The sequence below is a fragment of the Lepidochelys olivacea genome, assembly GCF_965140295.1.
Source record: "Lepidochelys olivacea isolate rLepOli2 genome assembly, chromosome: 4".
NCBI classification, from domain to species: domain Eukaryota; kingdom Metazoa; phylum Chordata; order Testudines; family Cheloniidae; genus Lepidochelys; species Lepidochelys olivacea.
This window is the reverse complement of record NC_140414.1, coordinates 116,104,647-116,122,394: the sequence shown is the minus strand read 5'-3', so window position 1 is coordinate 116,122,394 and position 17,748 is coordinate 116,104,647. Positions and strand designations below refer to the sequence as shown.

At 46.1% G+C, this 17,748-nt stretch overlaps 1 protein-coding gene across 6 annotated transcripts in view; it reads right to left on the bottom strand.

Annotated features, from left to right (window-relative positions):
• KCNIP4 (potassium voltage-gated channel interacting protein 4) overlaps window positions 1-17,748 on the bottom strand; it is a gene marked incomplete at its 5' end in the record, with an annotated part of 476,849 nt that overhangs the window by 13,635 nt on the left and 445,466 nt on the right. For all 6 annotated transcript variants that reach the window (XM_084627276.1, XM_084627275.1, XM_084627278.1 and 3 more), the window contains one exon: window positions 10,553-10,623. In XM_084627276.1, coding sequence (XP_084483402.1) covers window positions 10,553-10,623 — 71 coding nt within the window. The remainder of the gene's footprint in view (window positions 1-10,552; window positions 10,624-17,748) is intronic.

Sequence of the window (17,748 nt, the reverse complement as noted above, 5' to 3'; positions counted from 1 at the left end):
GCCTGAATGCTAGTGAAGCCTAAATGTTGGACTCAGGCATCTAAAGTGTTAGTTAGGCATCTAAGTTTTCCTTGTGAATCTAGCCCAAAGAAACTAATCTCAAGGAAGCAGAAAGGGTAGTCTCACTGGGCTCCAGGAAGTGGGCAGGCAGAGCCTGCCCACTGCTAAAGGCCCTCCCCCTAACCTAAGGATCCACAGGTCCAGGATTCCAAATAATTATGGGGGACAGCTAACGAGATAACAGGAATGGGAGTGAGGTCACAGGGCTAAACGAAGGGAACCTGAAGGGGACACCGTGCAGAGAACCTGGACAGTGCCCACTGCTCCTCGAAGGTGTCAATGAAGCCAGCGGATGCCGCCTAGAAGAACTCTGCCTGGATGCATGAACGGAATAAGGAACGGAAATAGGCCCCACAGTCACAGGAAATCCCATTGGCCAACCTCTTCTCTCCGGTTTTGTAGATGGCCAGGAGGAGGTTGACAAGGAGGTCCCGTGACTTTGTGGGATCACGGATAGGGAGTGCATAGATGAACAGGTGAGGGGAAAAGTGCAACCAAAAGCATAAAAATATATCCAAGAGGAGCCGGAATAGGGGCTGCAACCTGTCGCACTCCAGGTACACATACGTCAGGGTCTCCCTTACGCAGCAAAAGGGGCAGGTCTCTGGGAGGGGAGCGAACCGCTGCAAGTACATGCCCGTGCTCACAGCTCCTTGAAGGAGCCGCCAGCTGATGTCCCTGGCAGGCCTTGGCACTAGGGTGGCATATAGGCTGGCCCACTGGGGCTCCTCACCCTCCAGAGATGGCAGGAGGTCCCACCACTTTGTGTCGGGGCAGGACGTGAGGGTGAAGATGTGAAGGGTGTGCAGCACGAGCATGCATAGATGTGTCCATGGCGCGGTCCAGAACCGAACCGGCTGCAACTCGTGCAGCTGGCTCTTGATAAAGGGGCGGGATGGCCGGTAAGGTCCACGGGGCAGGGGCCCAATGAAAAGGTCCAGAGGGCCTGGTTGGAGGGTGGGCAGGGAGTGCCCTCTCACAGGACTCGGTTGAGGAAACCCTGAGCAGTGGGCGGTAAAATGGCCCTAACCTCCTGAAGTACGCACCAGGGAGTCTGAGGCCTGGAGAGCCCCATGCGCCGAGCAAGCATCAGGGGATCCAGCCAGTCTCCTTGGCTGTAGTCCAGGAGGTCTCCGGCTCTGGTGATTTCTGCCAGGACCAAGAGGCGGTTACTTACCTGTAACTGGAGGTTCTTTGTGATGTATAGTTCCTATTTGTAGTCCAAATGTGAGCAAAGGAAGTTTTTCAGCAGCAGTGTCCTTTGACCCTCATGGCCGCCTGCTGTTGCCATATGTTCCCTGCAAGGTTATAAGAGGCCATGCAGGGTGACGTGCCTTTAGTCTCCTTCTTACCACAGCATAGAGCATCTGCAGCAGAGGGAAGGTGTGTGGGCACTGAAATACAAATAGGGACTACACATCTTGAAGAACCTGCAGGTACAGTTACGGTGTCACACTGGAGTGCGCATAGCATTCTGTAATGCAGTAAGAGATCCAACTGCATGTGTGCTGCAAGGAGAGAGCCTGCCCTCTTGACTGTTCCGTGATGGCAACGAAGAGGCATGGGGAGGCACAAAAGGCACAAGTTCCGTCCAAGTAGAAGGCCTGCGGATGTCCAGGGAGTGCAGTGTGTTGTCCGCGGGAGTGGCGTGGGGTTTAGGATGGAAGACCAGGAGATGGATGAACTGGTTGAGATGAAACTCAAGATGCCCTTTGGGAGGAACTTAGGGTGAAGGTGCAGGGAGACCTTGTCTCTATGGAAAATGGGTCAGCCATCATGGCCACCAATTCACTGATCCACTGGGCAGAGGTGATGGCCACCAGGAGGAGGACCTTCTTGATAAGTGGGCCAGGGAGCATATGGCCAGGGGTTTGAATGGAGGCCAGGTGAGGGCAGACAGCATGAGATTGAGGTCCTGGGGGGGCGGGGGCATGGTGTTAGTACCGGCAGGAAGCAGTATGTCAGGCCCCTCAGTACCTAGGTATTGGTAAGGTGAGCAAATACCAACTGGCCATCCAGGGGAGGGAGGAAGGCGCTGAGTGCCACAAGATGGACATGGATCAACCCGAACGCAAGGCCTCAGTTCTTGAGCTCCAGGAGGTAGTCTAGGATGATGAGAACAGAGACAGCATGGAGGGGGAGATGTCATCATTGTGCCCAGAAGGTGAAACACTTCCATTTTGCGGCATAGCATGCCCTCATAGACTCCCATCTACTCTGTGTAACAATACAGTGGACGGTAATGAACAGGCATTGTCTCCGGCTGAGCCCGATCCAAAAACCAGGCCGTCAGTTGGAGCAAGCCCAGGTTGGGGTGGAAAACCCTGCCATTGTCTTGGGTGAGAAGGTCTGGCCAGTTGAGGAGGCTGATCAGTGGGCAGGCCAACAGTCTGAGTAATTTGGGAAACCAGAACTGTCGGGACCAGCGCAGCGCTAGCAAGATGACTGTGGCCCAATCTCGGCAGATCTTGCAGAGGACCTGGTGGAAAAGTGAGACTGGGGGAAAGCATACCACAAGCTGCCATACACTATGGAAGAAGGAGGGCATCACCTCTGGAGTCCTGACCCCTAGCCACCCTGGAGAAGTAGAGCGGGAACTTGAGGTTTGCATGGGTGGCAAAGGGGTCCCATAGGGAGGTGCCCCAGGTCCAGAAGATGGCATGGATCATGGGGTCATGGAGATCCCATTTGTGGCTGAGGTACCAGGTTCTGCTGAGTGTGTTCACCAGAGAGTTCTGCACCCCTGGGAGGTATGCTACATGGGGCACAATGTTGTGGCAGAGACACCAGTTCCAGAGGTGGATAGCCCCTGAGCAAAATGACCGGGATCTGGTGCCACCCTGTCTGTTTATGTATGCCATAGTGACGGTGTTGTCTAAGAGGATCTGAATGTGCCAGCCACGAAGAAGAGGCAGGAATATGTGGCAGGCCCATTGGACCGCATGCAGCTCCAGTGCATTGATGTGTATGCACACTTCCCTGAGAGTCCACCTTCCCTGCGTGATGTGGCCTGCCAAGTATGTGCCCTATCCCACCAGGCATCTCTGGTGAGGATGGTCATGGGGACGGAGGTGGCAAACATGGTGCCTTGGAGCACTTTGGTAGGATTGGTCCACCAGGTGAGTGATGCCTGGACCCAGCTAGGAATGGTCAAGGCTGAGTCCAAGTGATTGATATGGGGCCTTCAGACCAAGAGAAGCCACAGTTGTAGGCAGCACATATGGAGGCATGCACACGGCATATGACCGAGGAGACAGAGACAACAGTGCACTGTCATGTGCGGGTTTTGGCGCAGGGTGCCGTGAGGGTGGCAAAGCGGTCTGCTGGATGAAAGGCTTGTACTGTGATTGAATCTATGTGCACTCTCATAAAAGTATTGAGTAAATGGAGATTGAGGATAGGGTGGAGGCCCCTGTCTTTCTTCAGGATGAGAAAGTACAGGGAGTCGAAGCCCCTGCCGATGAAGGGGGTTGGCAGCAGGGTGTGGTAAGCAGAGCTCCCGAGGGGGGGGAGGCGCCCTGGTGAGGTGGGAATGTGAGGAATTCTATCGAGTAGCTGTGTCATAATATCTCCAATACCCATCAATTAGTGGTGCTCTTCCACCATTGGTAGGCAAATACAGCAAGACAGACCCCAAAGATGCCACAGGGGGCTGCATGTAGTGACATGGGGGGTTCACAGCTCTTGACTGTCACATCAAAATTGGGCCTTCTGCTGGTGGCAAGGTCTGGCAGCGGAAGCAGATGGCCATGGGTGCTGGGAGTGAGGGCACCAGCGGGCCAGCTCTTGGTACCTCGTGTATGGGGGTTGGTATGGCAGGTACGGGCGCGGCCAGAACTGTGGCTTAGATTGTCAGTGGTGGGGCCGGGGGTGTAGATCCAAAAGGACCAGAAGGTCACCCATGAGTCCTTTAGTGAATACAGGGCCTCATCCGTTTTTGTGGAGAACAGCTAATCCTTGTCGAAAGGGAAGTCCTCGATGGTGGATTGGACCACCCTGGGAAAACCAGACAACTGGAGCCACACATCACATCTCATTGCCACCCCGGTGGCCAGGGACTGGGAAGACATTTTTACCTCATCCACTATTGCCTGGAGGCTGACTTTGGCCATAATGTGGCCCTTGTCCATCAGGGCCTGAAACCACTGGTGCTTGTCCTCTGGGGTGTCCTTTAAGAACTCTGCCAGCTTGGTATAATTGTTAAAAGTGTACTTCGCCAGCAGAGCTTGATAGTTAGACATGTGGAATTGAAGGGCCACAGAAGAGTAGACTTTGTGGCCCAGGAGATCCAGGCGTTTCACTGCCTTATCCATGGGGGTGGAAGTGGTGGAGTGCTGGCACTCCTGTTCAATGGCTGCATGTGTGACCAACGAGGCTGGAGGAGGGTGGGAAAGCAGAAAGTCAGCCCCCTTAGCTGGCACAAAATACCTGCATTCTTACCTCTTGAGTGTCGGGGCACAGGATGCCAGTGTGTACCACACCACTCACGTGGGTTGTAGGTTGGCACTGTGAATGGGCAGAGCTACACGCGTCAGGCCCCGGAGCTGCAGAATGTCCAGCAACTTGTCTGGTTGGTCCTGGACCTCCTCCAGGGGGGGCCCAAATCAAGGGCCACCCTCTGTAGCAGCTCCTGGTACTGATGGTGATTGTTAGGAGGCGAGAGGGTCGGTGGAATCAAGGCCTCATCTGGAGAGGAGGGTGCTGCCGTTGGGACCGGTGGTGCCGGATTGAACTCCAGATCCTCCTTTTGGTCCTAAGTGATCAGATCTGGCAGAGGGGTTAGGGTGGGCTATTATGAGGCCAACTGATGATGGATATGGGCTCCAATAAGGGTCCCACGTGGGTCAGTGGTGCTATGAGGTCGATTCCTGATGGTACTGCAGGCCCCATGGATATGGGTACCACCCAGGCTGGTGGGCCAGAAAAAGTGGGGATGCCCACAGTCCGCACTACGCTGGGAGACCAGGGAGAAGGACAACTCTTCTGTTGAGGAGACCTCCGAGTCTGACAAAGCCCCCAGAAGTGGCAGAACCATTGGTGCGGGTGGTACCGTGACCAGCAGGGATGGGTCACAGCTGAGGAGGAGTGTCTCATCCGCTGGTATAGGTGGGCCGGAGGCTAAAAGAAGCGGCAAGGGCAGGGACGATAGCTCAAGGTGGGATGTGGGGACCAGTGGATCCGTCTGGTCCAATGTCCAGGGCACATCACTTTGTCTGCTGCTCAGAGCAGAGGATATGTGGAGTGGAACCCTAAGAATCCTGCCGTGGCGGAGGAGTTCACACCAGCGGGCTGTAGGGATCCTCAGTGATTGCAGGAACCGGCAGTGCTGGTGGATCTCGCTTCTGATTCGCCTTGCCCCCTGCTTTAGAGGGTGGCCCAGTGGGGTCGTCACTCAACATCTCACCCAACTGAGCCCACCTCAGGGAGGAAACGCAGTGCATCACAGCGGTCTGCGATGGGGATCTGCAATGGCGTTTGAGAGAGCACTTGTGACTGTCCTTGTGCACCTTCTCAAGTCTTGGTGGTGCCAATGGATCCAGGTGTGAAGTCAAGGGCAAAGCACTCATTGCCAGTGATGGGCAGTGCATCACCAGGCACCGGTCCGGGATCAGACTCCACACAGGGCCAGAGTGCCTCCGCTATGAGGAACTTGTGGCGGCACAAAAGTTGAGTGTCACAGATCCTTGACGGGAAGGACTTGCAGATATCTCAGTGAGTGACAAGGTGTGTCTCGCCTGGGCAGTAGAGGCAACGTGTGTCCTCATCACTCACGGAGAATGAGTGAGGGCATGAGGCGCAGTTCTTGCACCTCGGAATGCGGGGCAGAATCCCCCAAAGGGGTCGGGAGAGGAAGAGGCTACTATATACACTAACGTATTACAGAAGTACAAATTAAAAAGGAAACAGAACTAGCTACCATAGTTCTCGTAGAGTGTACGAGTGTGAAGGGAGCATTCCAACTCCGACCAGGCGGTAAGAAGGAACTGAGGGCACGTTGCCCTGCATGGCCTTTTATAACCTCGCAGGGAGTATATGGCAACATAAGGCAGTCATACAGGTCAATGGACACTGCTGCTGAAAAACTTCCAGCTCCAGTACATGGTGCACATGTGCACCTACCTTTGGAATTCATATAGGGACCATCACTCGAAGAAAAAACAATGTTTTAGATTCTTGGTTTTGACTCTTGCACCTGTCATGAGCCCTACACTCATTTAAAACTTTGCAGGGTTTTTTTTTTTTCCTCCCAAATAAACTCTACTTGAACCTTTGGCAGAGCTCCAAATTGAAAGAATTCTAAAGGTTTACCACATGCACATTTTTTCTGGACACTTCAGACTTGTTTTCAGATGCATTGTTCAGGAGCTGAAGACAGGCACACACTGCTTTTGCTGGGCTGGGTTTGAGGCTTTGGGAAAGGAAGGCTATAGTTTGGTGCCTCGCCTTTGGGAGATAAGCCATGGCTATGAGACAAACCCAAAGTCGGATCAGGGCTGCTCACTCAGCTATAACTCAGACAATTTGGGCCCTAAGGCAGCACAAAATTATGCATGTATTTAATTTCAAGCATACAAGTAGTTCAAATGAGTTCAAAGTGACAACTCAAGGGCTTAAAATTTAAGCATGTACATAAACCTTTGCAAGACTGGGGCTCAAATGGGGTGTAATACATAGTTATGCCATATCCTCACTCCTCACTGCAGCTGCTGGTTGCAAAATGGAGTGAAAATGCCTAGAAAAAGTTGGAGCACACGATTGCTTCCTCCCTTCTCCACAATTCCAGCAAATCCATGTTTTTTATTATATTCTTACAAATTAGGTTGGTACAGGAGAACATAGCAGAAAGGAAATTGCACTTCTTCTGGCTCTTCCTATACCAATCCAGACAGCCTATTTACATAAAAGCCCATGTGATTTGTTCTTGATATGATGAGGTTATAGATAGCGAGCATTTTAGCAGTAAATACAGTTTACTATAGATGGTGACAAACGAGTATTTATGCTCCAGCTTTCTAGAGCTTTTCCTCTCTGCTTTCTTTACTGAATGGAGGACAGCCATACCTACGATATGAATCGGTATAGAAAAAACTTGGCAAAGTTGCAATTTATGAGTAAGAAAAATTATTCTTTCTAGAATCATTTCTTCACACTGCCTAATGAATCTACATGCTGTCTATAGTTAACTACTGGGTAATATGTTTAGAAATTGTTTACACTACTTTAAAGAATAAAAAGAATTACTTAGGTATTCATATTCTGCAGTTAGTTTGTAGGTATTATGCTGCTACATATTAAAAGAACGTTGGGCCAGTTTCCATTAACCGCAATAAAGCTACTCTGGTTTTAACACCAGTATAAATGAGATCTGGATCACTCTACCTAGGTTAATATTGTACAAAATTGAACCTGAAAACCTATGCTGGAAATGAACAAAACAGAACCTCATTTTTGTTTTTCTATTTCCTTTTTTCAAAGCCCTTAGTGTACATCGGACTTCCCTTAGGTGTGTTCAAATCCCCTACAACAGAGGTTCTCAAACTGTGGTCCGTGCGCTCCATTCAGGTGGTCTGCAGATAGTTCCATCTAAGGTGCGTGCCTGGGTGGTCGCACACAAAAAAATGAAGGGCCACCCACCTAATAGTGGAGCCACGCAGGCATGGCTCCCCAAGGCCACCATCTCACGTTATATGTGCGTCTTCTCCAGGGTCCAGGCACCTAATTAGTTTGGAATTTGGGATGTGCAGGGCTGCAGCAGCCAGAGAAAGAGACGACCTTCCCCAGCTCCAGGGCTGTGGCTGCTGGGGAGAGATGGTCCTCCTTCCCAGCCCTAGGTTGGGGGCTGCCGTGGGAAGGGAGAGATGGTACATCCATCGCATTAGAAAGGTAAGAATACTGATATTAAAATATGAGTTGTGTGCTTTCATTTGTAGAACAAAAAACATTAATTATTATAATTTTTTTTATTTAGCGCTTTTATCCAAAGTGCTTTACAATAGTTAGCTAACAGTATAAACAACATTTGGAAAGATCATTAAGTGGTCTGCCAGACCCTCAGCAATTTTCAAATGGTCTGCGAAAAAGAAAGGTTGAGAACCACTGCCCTAGAAACTATAACAGAATAAGGCCAGACAAGCCCTGCCTTTTTTAGGACTTATTTCATACATGATGAAAAAACAACAAAATGGCATGGGAGAGATGCAGGAGCTCCTTTTGCTGTGACTTTTTTCAACAACAGACAATAACAGCAGAAATGTGGCTAGAAAATTGGTACAAACAATTCTTTGCCAGGGTTGTCTGTGTTGAATAATATTTGCTTATATTATAATATGCATTATCCACACCATATTAGTATACATTAAGCACAAATAGCATTAAGCACAAATATTATAGCAGTTATATTGCCTAAACTGGCCTATGATTTTTTTGAAACCTTGCTCACTTATAAGTTTTGCGTAACTCAACACATAGTCAACCTGTGGAACTCATTGCCAGGGGATGTTGTGAAGGCCAAAAGTACAGCTGGGTTCAAAAGTGAATTAGGTAAGTTCCTGGGGGATAGGTCGATCAATGGCTATTGGCCAAGATGGTCCGGGACGAAACCTCATGCTCTGGGTGTCCCTAAACCTCTGATTGCCAGAAACTGGGAGTGGATAACAGGAGATAGAGCACTTGATAACGGCTCTGTTCTGTTCTCTGAAGCACCTGGCATTGACCACTGTTGGAAGACAGGATACTGGGCGAGATAGACCATTGGTCTGACCCAGAATGGCCATTTTTATATTCTTCCCTTGCATTCACTGAAATAAGTTTTGTTTTCAGCAAATAGGTAAGCTGTCAAGAGAAGGACAGATGAGTGCTTTACCATAGTAACAGAAAGGGAGTTACTCTCACAAGCCTGTACAGGAATGTCCCAAAGGAAGAGGACAAGACATCTGATTGTTCTACCCTAGTACAAACCAAGGCGGTGCCTTCATGTCCTTTGGTACCTGAAATACATGTGTTCAGAACAAAGAGATAAGTGGTACAGCATGGTACCAGAAAAACAAGATAGAAAGCTTATCGGTTAAATCTAGTTTCATATGATGTACATAGTTCTTTTTACTTGTGAACAGGTAGGGTGTAAAAAGATGGCTTTAGGGGTGTAACCTGGGGAGTTCACCTTTTGTGATGTAAATGTAACAATGCAACATGAGAAAGCTTCCCAGAGACTGGCATCACATAGAACCTGTTTCCTGTACTATATTATTATTATTGGCTTATAGCAATAAAGCTGACTGACATGAGTTATTTGGTCTCTTGAGGAAATTTCGTAAAGAACCAAAGTGTGGTCAAGCAAATGACTATGCACTATCAAAACCTCTTCTGTAGTCAGTTTGAGGAGAAAGGAGGAGCAACCCATCAGTCCATGGATCAAAGATACAGATTAAGGCCCTTGTTCTGCTATTGGCACTGCACAGAACCTCCTTGACTTCAGTTGGCTGAGGTTCACCTCATGAATCCAGATGCAGAATAAGGGCCCATGTGTTTTCAAATAAACCTAAAGCCTAAACAAAATCTTGTTGCTGTTTTCTTTTTAAGTATAGGAAAATCCCAATGAATTTGTTTTTTACATACAGTAGTCACAGAACACCTCCTTGGCAAAGGCACCTGCTTCCATGTTATTCAGATTACAAGCACGCATCAATAATAAAAGGGTGAAAATATTTGTAAAATCACACATCATTGCCAGACTCTGAGAGAAATTATTCTCTTACAAACTTGCACATGTGAGAAATTTCAGACAAATTTAAAATTGGGCTTATTTTAGCTAATCATGACCTTAACGGTGAAGAGAATAGCAGCTCTCCATGACGGACGTGACATAAAATAAATACAGTCTTTAGTGGTGAATTGAAAGGCTTTTTAAATTCCATGACCTATGGTCATGGTTCTTGTTCAATATTTGATGACACGTCACTACTGCAAAAAACACACCAGGGAGTTGTGCTCTTTACCATGCTGTTGATGATGTCATCTGTTGTGGCAGGCAAAGTGCAAGAACCTTGAAATCATGTGTCAGAATTCAAGCAGAGGAAGAGCTTATTTTAAATGCTTATGTTGTACAGTACATTTGCCATGAAGCCACATTTTGTAAATATAAAGCTTGCTCCTGGAAACTACTTGTGCATGCGAGTAATCCTTATTTATTTGAGTAGTCCCATTAACTTCAATTGGAGTTGAGAGCACTTGTCATCTCACAGGAGGCACTCAAGCAAGATCAGATGTTCTTATATGTCACTTGCATCTAATTCAGGTTGCCTTTTAAATGAACATTATATCAGCAGCACAGTTTGAGGTACAATGCTGAGAGATGCCCTTCTAAAATAATAGTGGCTATTGCCAATGCATTGGAAAAACCTGAAATCTGGACCACAGCTAAAAAAGCTAACCTGGTGAGCAACAGAGGAAAATACATTCAGTCCTAGAATTAAAAACGGATAAAAGCACTTACCTCAAAACTCACAGATCCATTGTGGTCAGTGTCGAATGCATTAAAGAGAAAATGTGCATAGGTTGTAGAATCTAAAATTTAAAAACAGAATGTTCCTTAGTAAGTGCATTTTAAAAAATTATCTTGTACCGTAAAGCATATTTTCTTTAATTTTCTACAGTGAAAATTTTTAGCCACCAACAGAGCTAAACGTTAACTCCAGCCTTAATCAGGTTTCCCTTTTTGCAGGAACAAAATTGTTATTATTACACAAATAATCACACCCTCAAAAATAGTCTCAAAAACAGAGGCTATGTTCTAAAAATCTGGCTCAGACTATCCTTATGTACTCTCATCATCATAAGGGATCATTCACTGTAGTGTGACTTTATTGTGACTAGTATAATATGCTCAGTATTTACAAAAGAGTCTGTATTTGCTCAGGGCTCTGCTCATCAGATAAGGGACCATAACTGAGCTGCAGAAGAAGATGATGTTCACTTCTAAGGAAGAAACAAAGTACAACTGTCACTGGATTTGGTGGGTTGTTTTTATTTCGAAGGGAACCATGTTATCCAATTTGTAACTGAACTTGCCAGCAGGCTTCTACATGAATGAGCACTGGAGATGGACACTGATTTTCTGGTGTGATCAGTAAGTTAAAAATATGACTGAGCATTCAAACAAGTGATCCATTTATTAAACAACTGTTTTATTCTCCCTGAGTTTCGTGGCTACTGCTAAATTGACATGCTTTGAAAAATAAATGTAGAAAACAATAAAAATGTGCCAAACCTCTCAATATTTACATATGGCTGTCTCCCGTTAGGGACTGCATAAGCTAAAAAGTGGAGATTGTTTTATTTGGAGGATTTTCTGTGGTATTTGTCGTCATAGCACCTGAGCACAAGCACTAAGGAATTTGTTCTGACAGCTTCTTTGTAACATAAGGTAACATCTTCCTCTTTTTATCAATGCAGAACTGAGGCACAAAGAGCTAAGAGGTCTCATTTTAAGAGATGAGAGCTCCTGTAGCAAAAAAATCAGATGATATGTGACTCAGTTTACCAGAGTCCTCGTCTACTGCCTTAACCATAACACTAGCCTTCCTCTCTCTGAGCTCCCAAGAGTTCTTTGGATTTCCGTTCCCACCCTAACACACACCCAAAACCTGTGCTAGAACACCATGCAGGTTAATACTGCCTGAGGTATTATTTACTTGCCCTACTTTCCTCTCCACACTTTATATATGTAATCCCTCCCTGCTTTTTGTATTTGCATTGGCTTTTCTATAGTGCTCATTACCTTAATAACTAACAACCTCACAAACTTGCATTAATTTTAGTCTCAGAAAATCCTTGCGAGACAAGGAAGTGTTATTATTTTATAGATGAGGAACTAAGGCAAAGAGAGCTGGAAGCTAATTGCCCAAGGTCATGCAGGGAAAACCAAAGATGAACATATCCTGGGTGTTCCTCTGGGAGAAGGGATGATCCTGCCTGAAGGTGATAAATTTCTGCGGCCTCATTGTGGCAGGTGCAGCTCATTAACTCCAGCCTGGAATAGGGTGAGTGGGGATCTTGGGGGAGAGTGGAAACTAGGAAGTTAGGATATAGGTCCTGGAGGAAACCCTATGGGTAGCCACCTTAGGGAAGAATTTTAGGCTCAGTTTTATGTTGTTATTGATCCAGACATATCAGTGAGTGAGGACAGACATAGGGACTGATTTTAAGCATCAGACCACAACTTTATTAAATACAGGGGATGGGCATTGCACCCTCTGTCACCCAGACTCTCATAGTAGGCTTTTTACGTGGTTCCAGTGTGGGAGTTGCAGGGCTCCTACCATACAACCCATAACTCGAGGGAGACTCTTCTCAATCAACCCCTCAGATTAGCTTTCTCTACTGAATCCTTTGCCCCCACTATCCCCAGGACACAGATAGAGGGAACTAAAAGCAGGGAAGGGACATGGGCCTGCCAAAGCCACAAGTTGTCTCCCTACTCCATGAGCACAAGGCCCATCAGCAAAATCCCCTGTCTTTTACTTTGGGGAACTGGCCTTTTAACAGCACTAGTTCTGATCCTCCTTTGACACTGTTGACCATACTCTTCTTGAAATATTCTCCTCCCTTGGCTTCTGTGACTCTGTCCTATCCTGGTTCTCCTCCTACCTCTCTAATCAATCCTTCAGTGTGTCTTTTCATCCACCCTTATAGGTTTCTGCGGGGTTCCACAGGGCCCTGTCCTTGGTCCTTTTCTTTTCTCCCTGTACACCTTAGCTCTGGATAATCTCACTTGCAAGCAGAAATCAACCACCATCTGTATAGGGATGACTTCCAGAGCTACCTCTCTACTCAAGACCTGTCTCCTTCTGTTCAAAGTAAAATCTTGGCCTCTCTTGGCTTTTGGATATTTCACCATCAGCTCAAGCACAACATGGTTGAAATTGAGCTCTTAAACTTACCCCCCAAGTCATGCCTGCTGCCTCCTTTCTCAATCACTGTGGATGATAGCACCATTCTGTCTGTCACTCAAGCTTGTAACGTTGGTATCATCTTCGATTCAGTCCTCTCCCTAAGCCCTCTCATCCAGGCTATGTCTAAATCTTACCAAATCTTTTTGCAGAATATCTCTAAGATATGGCCTTTCCTATCCAGTGACACAGCTAACATGCTCCCTCATCGTGTGTCTTGATTTCTGCAATATCCTTTACTCTGGCCTTGACAAATGTAATCTTATCTGCTCAGATCCACTAAGGGTATATCTAAACTGCAGCTGGGACCATGTCTCCCAGCCCAGGTAGATACACTCGTACTAGCTTTACTCAAGCTAACACATTACAAATAGCAGTGCGGATATGTGGCATTTTGAGCTAGCTGCCTGAGTCAAAGCCTACCCAAACTCCTGGGTTCATGTTTGGGTGGCTAGTCCAAATTGCCACCCAGGCCACAACATCCACACTGCTATTTTTAATGTGCTAGCTCAAGTGAAACTACTGTGATTCTGTCTACCCAAGCCAGCAGACACTCAGGAGCTGCCAGCTGCAGTGTAGACATATCCTCAGAATGCTCTTGTGGCCTGTCGCTTTAGACACCTGAACCCTTTGCATCCCTCCATTGGCTTCCCCTTCAAATATAAGCTACTTGTCTCATTTTCAAGGCCTTTCATGATCTATTACAGCCTACCTACCATGTCTAATTCACTATCGAGAGATTGACTCTTGCATCCAGTCAACCCATGGTTCCAGCCTCCATTATCCCACTTGTTAATTTTTCAAACAAGTCCATTTGCGCTTTCTTCTATGGTAGGCTGCTGGTGTGCTGAAACTATTGCCTATCATGCAGACCAATATTGTCTCATTGTTTCCTTATACTCCCCTGGTGGTGTGTCTGCATTCATCTGCTGTCTCTTTTCTTATACTTCAGTTGTGAACCAGGGACCATCTTTTTGTTCTGTGTTTGTGCAGCTAGCACAACAAGGTCAAGGTCCATGACTAGGGTTATGACAATACAAGTATTAAATAATAAAATAACAAGAACATCTTGGAGTCTGTGTGCTCTACTGGGCACAGGGTAGGAGCTCAGCTTGGGCACGCCCTCCCTCCAGGACAGAAGGAATTGTTAAGGACTGGAATTGTGTATGTAAGCAGATTTTAAAACTAAGCGATGGGTAAACTTGTGTCTGGTCAAGTACTGACAAGTTAGGGTGCTTATCAAAAGCTTATTCAGCCTCACTCCCAAAGGGACTTGCAAAGACTATGCAATCCTGTAAAAGCAGGATCTCCTCTACCTAATTTTGATCCAGCCAATCCAGAAATAGCACGAGGAAACTGTTCTTTGCCGTATTTTGGTTCTTCTGGTCCTGGCAATACAGTGAGTGCAGAGGCGTGCACCTTTTAATCACAGCTATCCAAAGTTTTCCAACTCCCAAATGATATTAATTTGGAGGGAATGTTCAGATTTTTATTTTTCATCTGCTCCACCTTGTTCATCCCTAATTAAAACCATGAGGGAGTTTGTGGAATCTCCATCATTGGAGATTTTTCAGAGCAGGTTAGACAAACATCTGTCAGGGATGCTCTAGATAATACTTAGTCCTGCATTGTGTGCAGGGGCCTGGATTAGAAGACCTCTTCAGTCCTCCGATTCTATGATAGTAACCCTCTACACTATTCTGTTACCCTTCTGTTTCATCACCTTCCACATCATATCACATCAGAATTTGTACTCCATGGCACATCTTCTGTCGTTAGTGGCAGCACTCCTGAGTGGCATGCTTACAGAACAACACAAGGTCTTATCAGGGAACAACCTTGTTACTGCCTAAGAAGTCCTTTTCTGTCTAGCAGGATCTACAGGGGACTAAACCACTGGCTTCTGTGTACACTATTTGCATTCTGTGTTATCAAAATCATATTAACCTTGAAAAGCTGGTCACTATGCAGGGCCAAAACAATCTTCTTGCATTGGATCTATCAATGGCATTTTCTCTAGGCCAGGGGTTCTCAAACTTCATTGCACTGTGACCCCCTTCTGACAACCAAAATTACTTCACGACCCCAGGAAGCCTGAGCCCACCTGAGCCCCACTAGTCCGGGTGAGGGGGGCCAAAGCCTGATCCTCACCGCTCTGGGTAGAGGGGCCAAAGCTGAAGCACAAGGGCTTCAGCCCCAGTCAGGGGGCCTGCAACCTGAGCTCTGCTCCCCAGAGCTGAAGCCCTCGGGCTTTGGCTTCAGCCCTGGGCCCCAGCAAGTCTAAGCCAGCCCTGGTGATCCCATTCAAAGGCAGTCCCGACCCACTTTGCGGTCCCGACCCACAGTTTGAGAACCACTGCTCTAGGCTGTATCATGCACTCCTAATAGAGGCAAAAATCCCATTTTGAACTAAAAATACTCGTGACTTTTATCTGAATAAGGACTGCAAATAGTCTTAGCCCTTATTACAATATGTTAATTTGGTATTATATACATTAATTATTGTAAGAACAAACCCTGCACTGTTTGAACATATGTTACTAATGCATTTTCATTGAATTCAAAAAGAACATACTGTTGAGACACAGGAGACCACAACACTGGATGGATGGCTAAGTACCACCCACCAGTTAAATCCCCATTTTAATTTATTATTTCTTTATTATTTCTGGTATTGGAAGTTTGAAGACTCCTAAATAGATCTGAGATTTTAATACGCAAAATTTCTGGAAGGTATTGAGAGAAGATTTGTTGTGCTGTGGAAGGTGCTATGGGAACTGTCTGCAGTAACTTTTGTTTATTACAGAATTATAATTGTACACTGTGTACAATGAATTTTCTCGCTATCATGGTAAAGTGTTCCTGTTTATTTACTGTCTGTTTAGAGTGAATATAAATGTGTTAAAGAAACGATTTTCTATGGTTTACAGCCTTATTCAGACCACACATGGCTGAAGGGACACAATTCTAATTTTAATTCTCATTTGTATCAAGATATATGAATAAAAATAATCCCATGTTTGCAGAATCTTTTCTTTAGAGTGATCTGTTTGTATATTTAAAAGGATTCTTTAGGTCCCTGTTCCTGCAGTCCTTGTGCAGGTAAAACACTGACTGAGGATGGCTGGAATTTTGCCTGAAAAAAGACTACAGTGTGAGGTACTTTAATGTTTTAAGTAGAGCTACTTAATGCGATCTCTTTCCCACTAAATCTTGAGTATTATTCACTGCAGACAGAGCTTGACTTTTTAATGAAATACAGTTTCTCTTCAATGCCCAGGAATCATAACTAGTAGGATACATTAACATTTTGGCAGGTTGCAGAAGGGACAGATATAAAAGTCATAATTTGTTTGAGATTCATATCATGTACCTTAAAACATCTTAATTATACAAACAGAAGGGGTAGCTACTATGCACCCACCAGCATCCCATTGAACATCAAGGGTAAACAATTTAATAATGGCCCAGTGAATCCACTGTTATCTGTGACCTGAAAGGTTAGGGATCAAGTCCTAAGTTATATTTTTGGTGGCATGTAAACACAACCGTTGAATTGAACATTGAATGCTGGGAGGCAGTGTGCCCCCCTTCCTTCACAAATACTGCAATGATTTTCCTATATGCTAGAGAATTTAATGCAGCTACCTTAATTGAGTGCTTTTATAATGTAAAAAGCTTTTCTGAAAACTATTTTTGCCTTATAAAACATGTTCATTTTACTATAGTTCTTCATCATCCATTTGTTATTCGGAACCCAAATCACTCTCTTGTCCCCTTTCTACCCCTCCTTCCCACTTCTCCTGCACTTTAATGAAATGACTTGCCTGGTAACATGTGAAACTAATGTCCTGAGGACTGGTGGAAGTTGCTTGATTACTGTACAGAGGAAATGTTACACCGTAGTTGGCTTCCTCAAATGGAATGGGATGATCTAACAAGAAGTTGTCTCATTTTTTGTATTGTTTACACCGGGATCGGCAACCTTTGGCACACGGCCATCAGGGAAATCCGCTGGTGAGCCAGGAAGGTTTGTTTACCTGCAGCATCCGCAGGTTTGGCCAATCGCAGCTCCCACTGGCCACGGTTCGCTGTTCCAGGTCAATAGGCACTGCGGGAAGCGGCAGCCAGCACATCCCTCGGCCGTGCCGCTTCCCACAGCCCCCATTGGCCTGGAGCGGCAAACCGCAGCCAGTGGGAGCTGCAATCAGCCGAACCTGTGGACGCTGTAGGTAAACAAACCATCCCAGCCCGCCAGTGGATTTTCCTGACGGGCCATGTGCCAAAGATTGCTGATCCCTGGTTTATACTATATGAGCTGCTGATGCACATAGCTACATATAATACAGGAATGATGATTTTAGGTGTATACCACACCTATTTCTTTATAGTTAGCTAATCAATGTATTCTTTTGAATAATCCGATATACATAAAAACAATCCAAGAAAATTTAACTGCAAACTAACTGAAGGTCTCAAATGTGGGGTTAGGAGGAGAGTAGGGCTCAGCAGCCCTGGGCGAAATCCCTTCCGGTTTATGTCTTATGTTACTGAAATCTCATGCTTAAGGGTTTCACAGTTGGTCATCTGCAGGAGTCAGGAAGGAATTTTTTTCTCCAGTGTATTCTCAGATTTTTTTGGTCTTCTTTCTGTGAAGCAGCAGAGAGGGCCACAGCTAGAGGTGGGACATTGGACAGGGTGGGATGGTTCTCTGAGATGGCATCCTGCTTTGGCTGGTTCT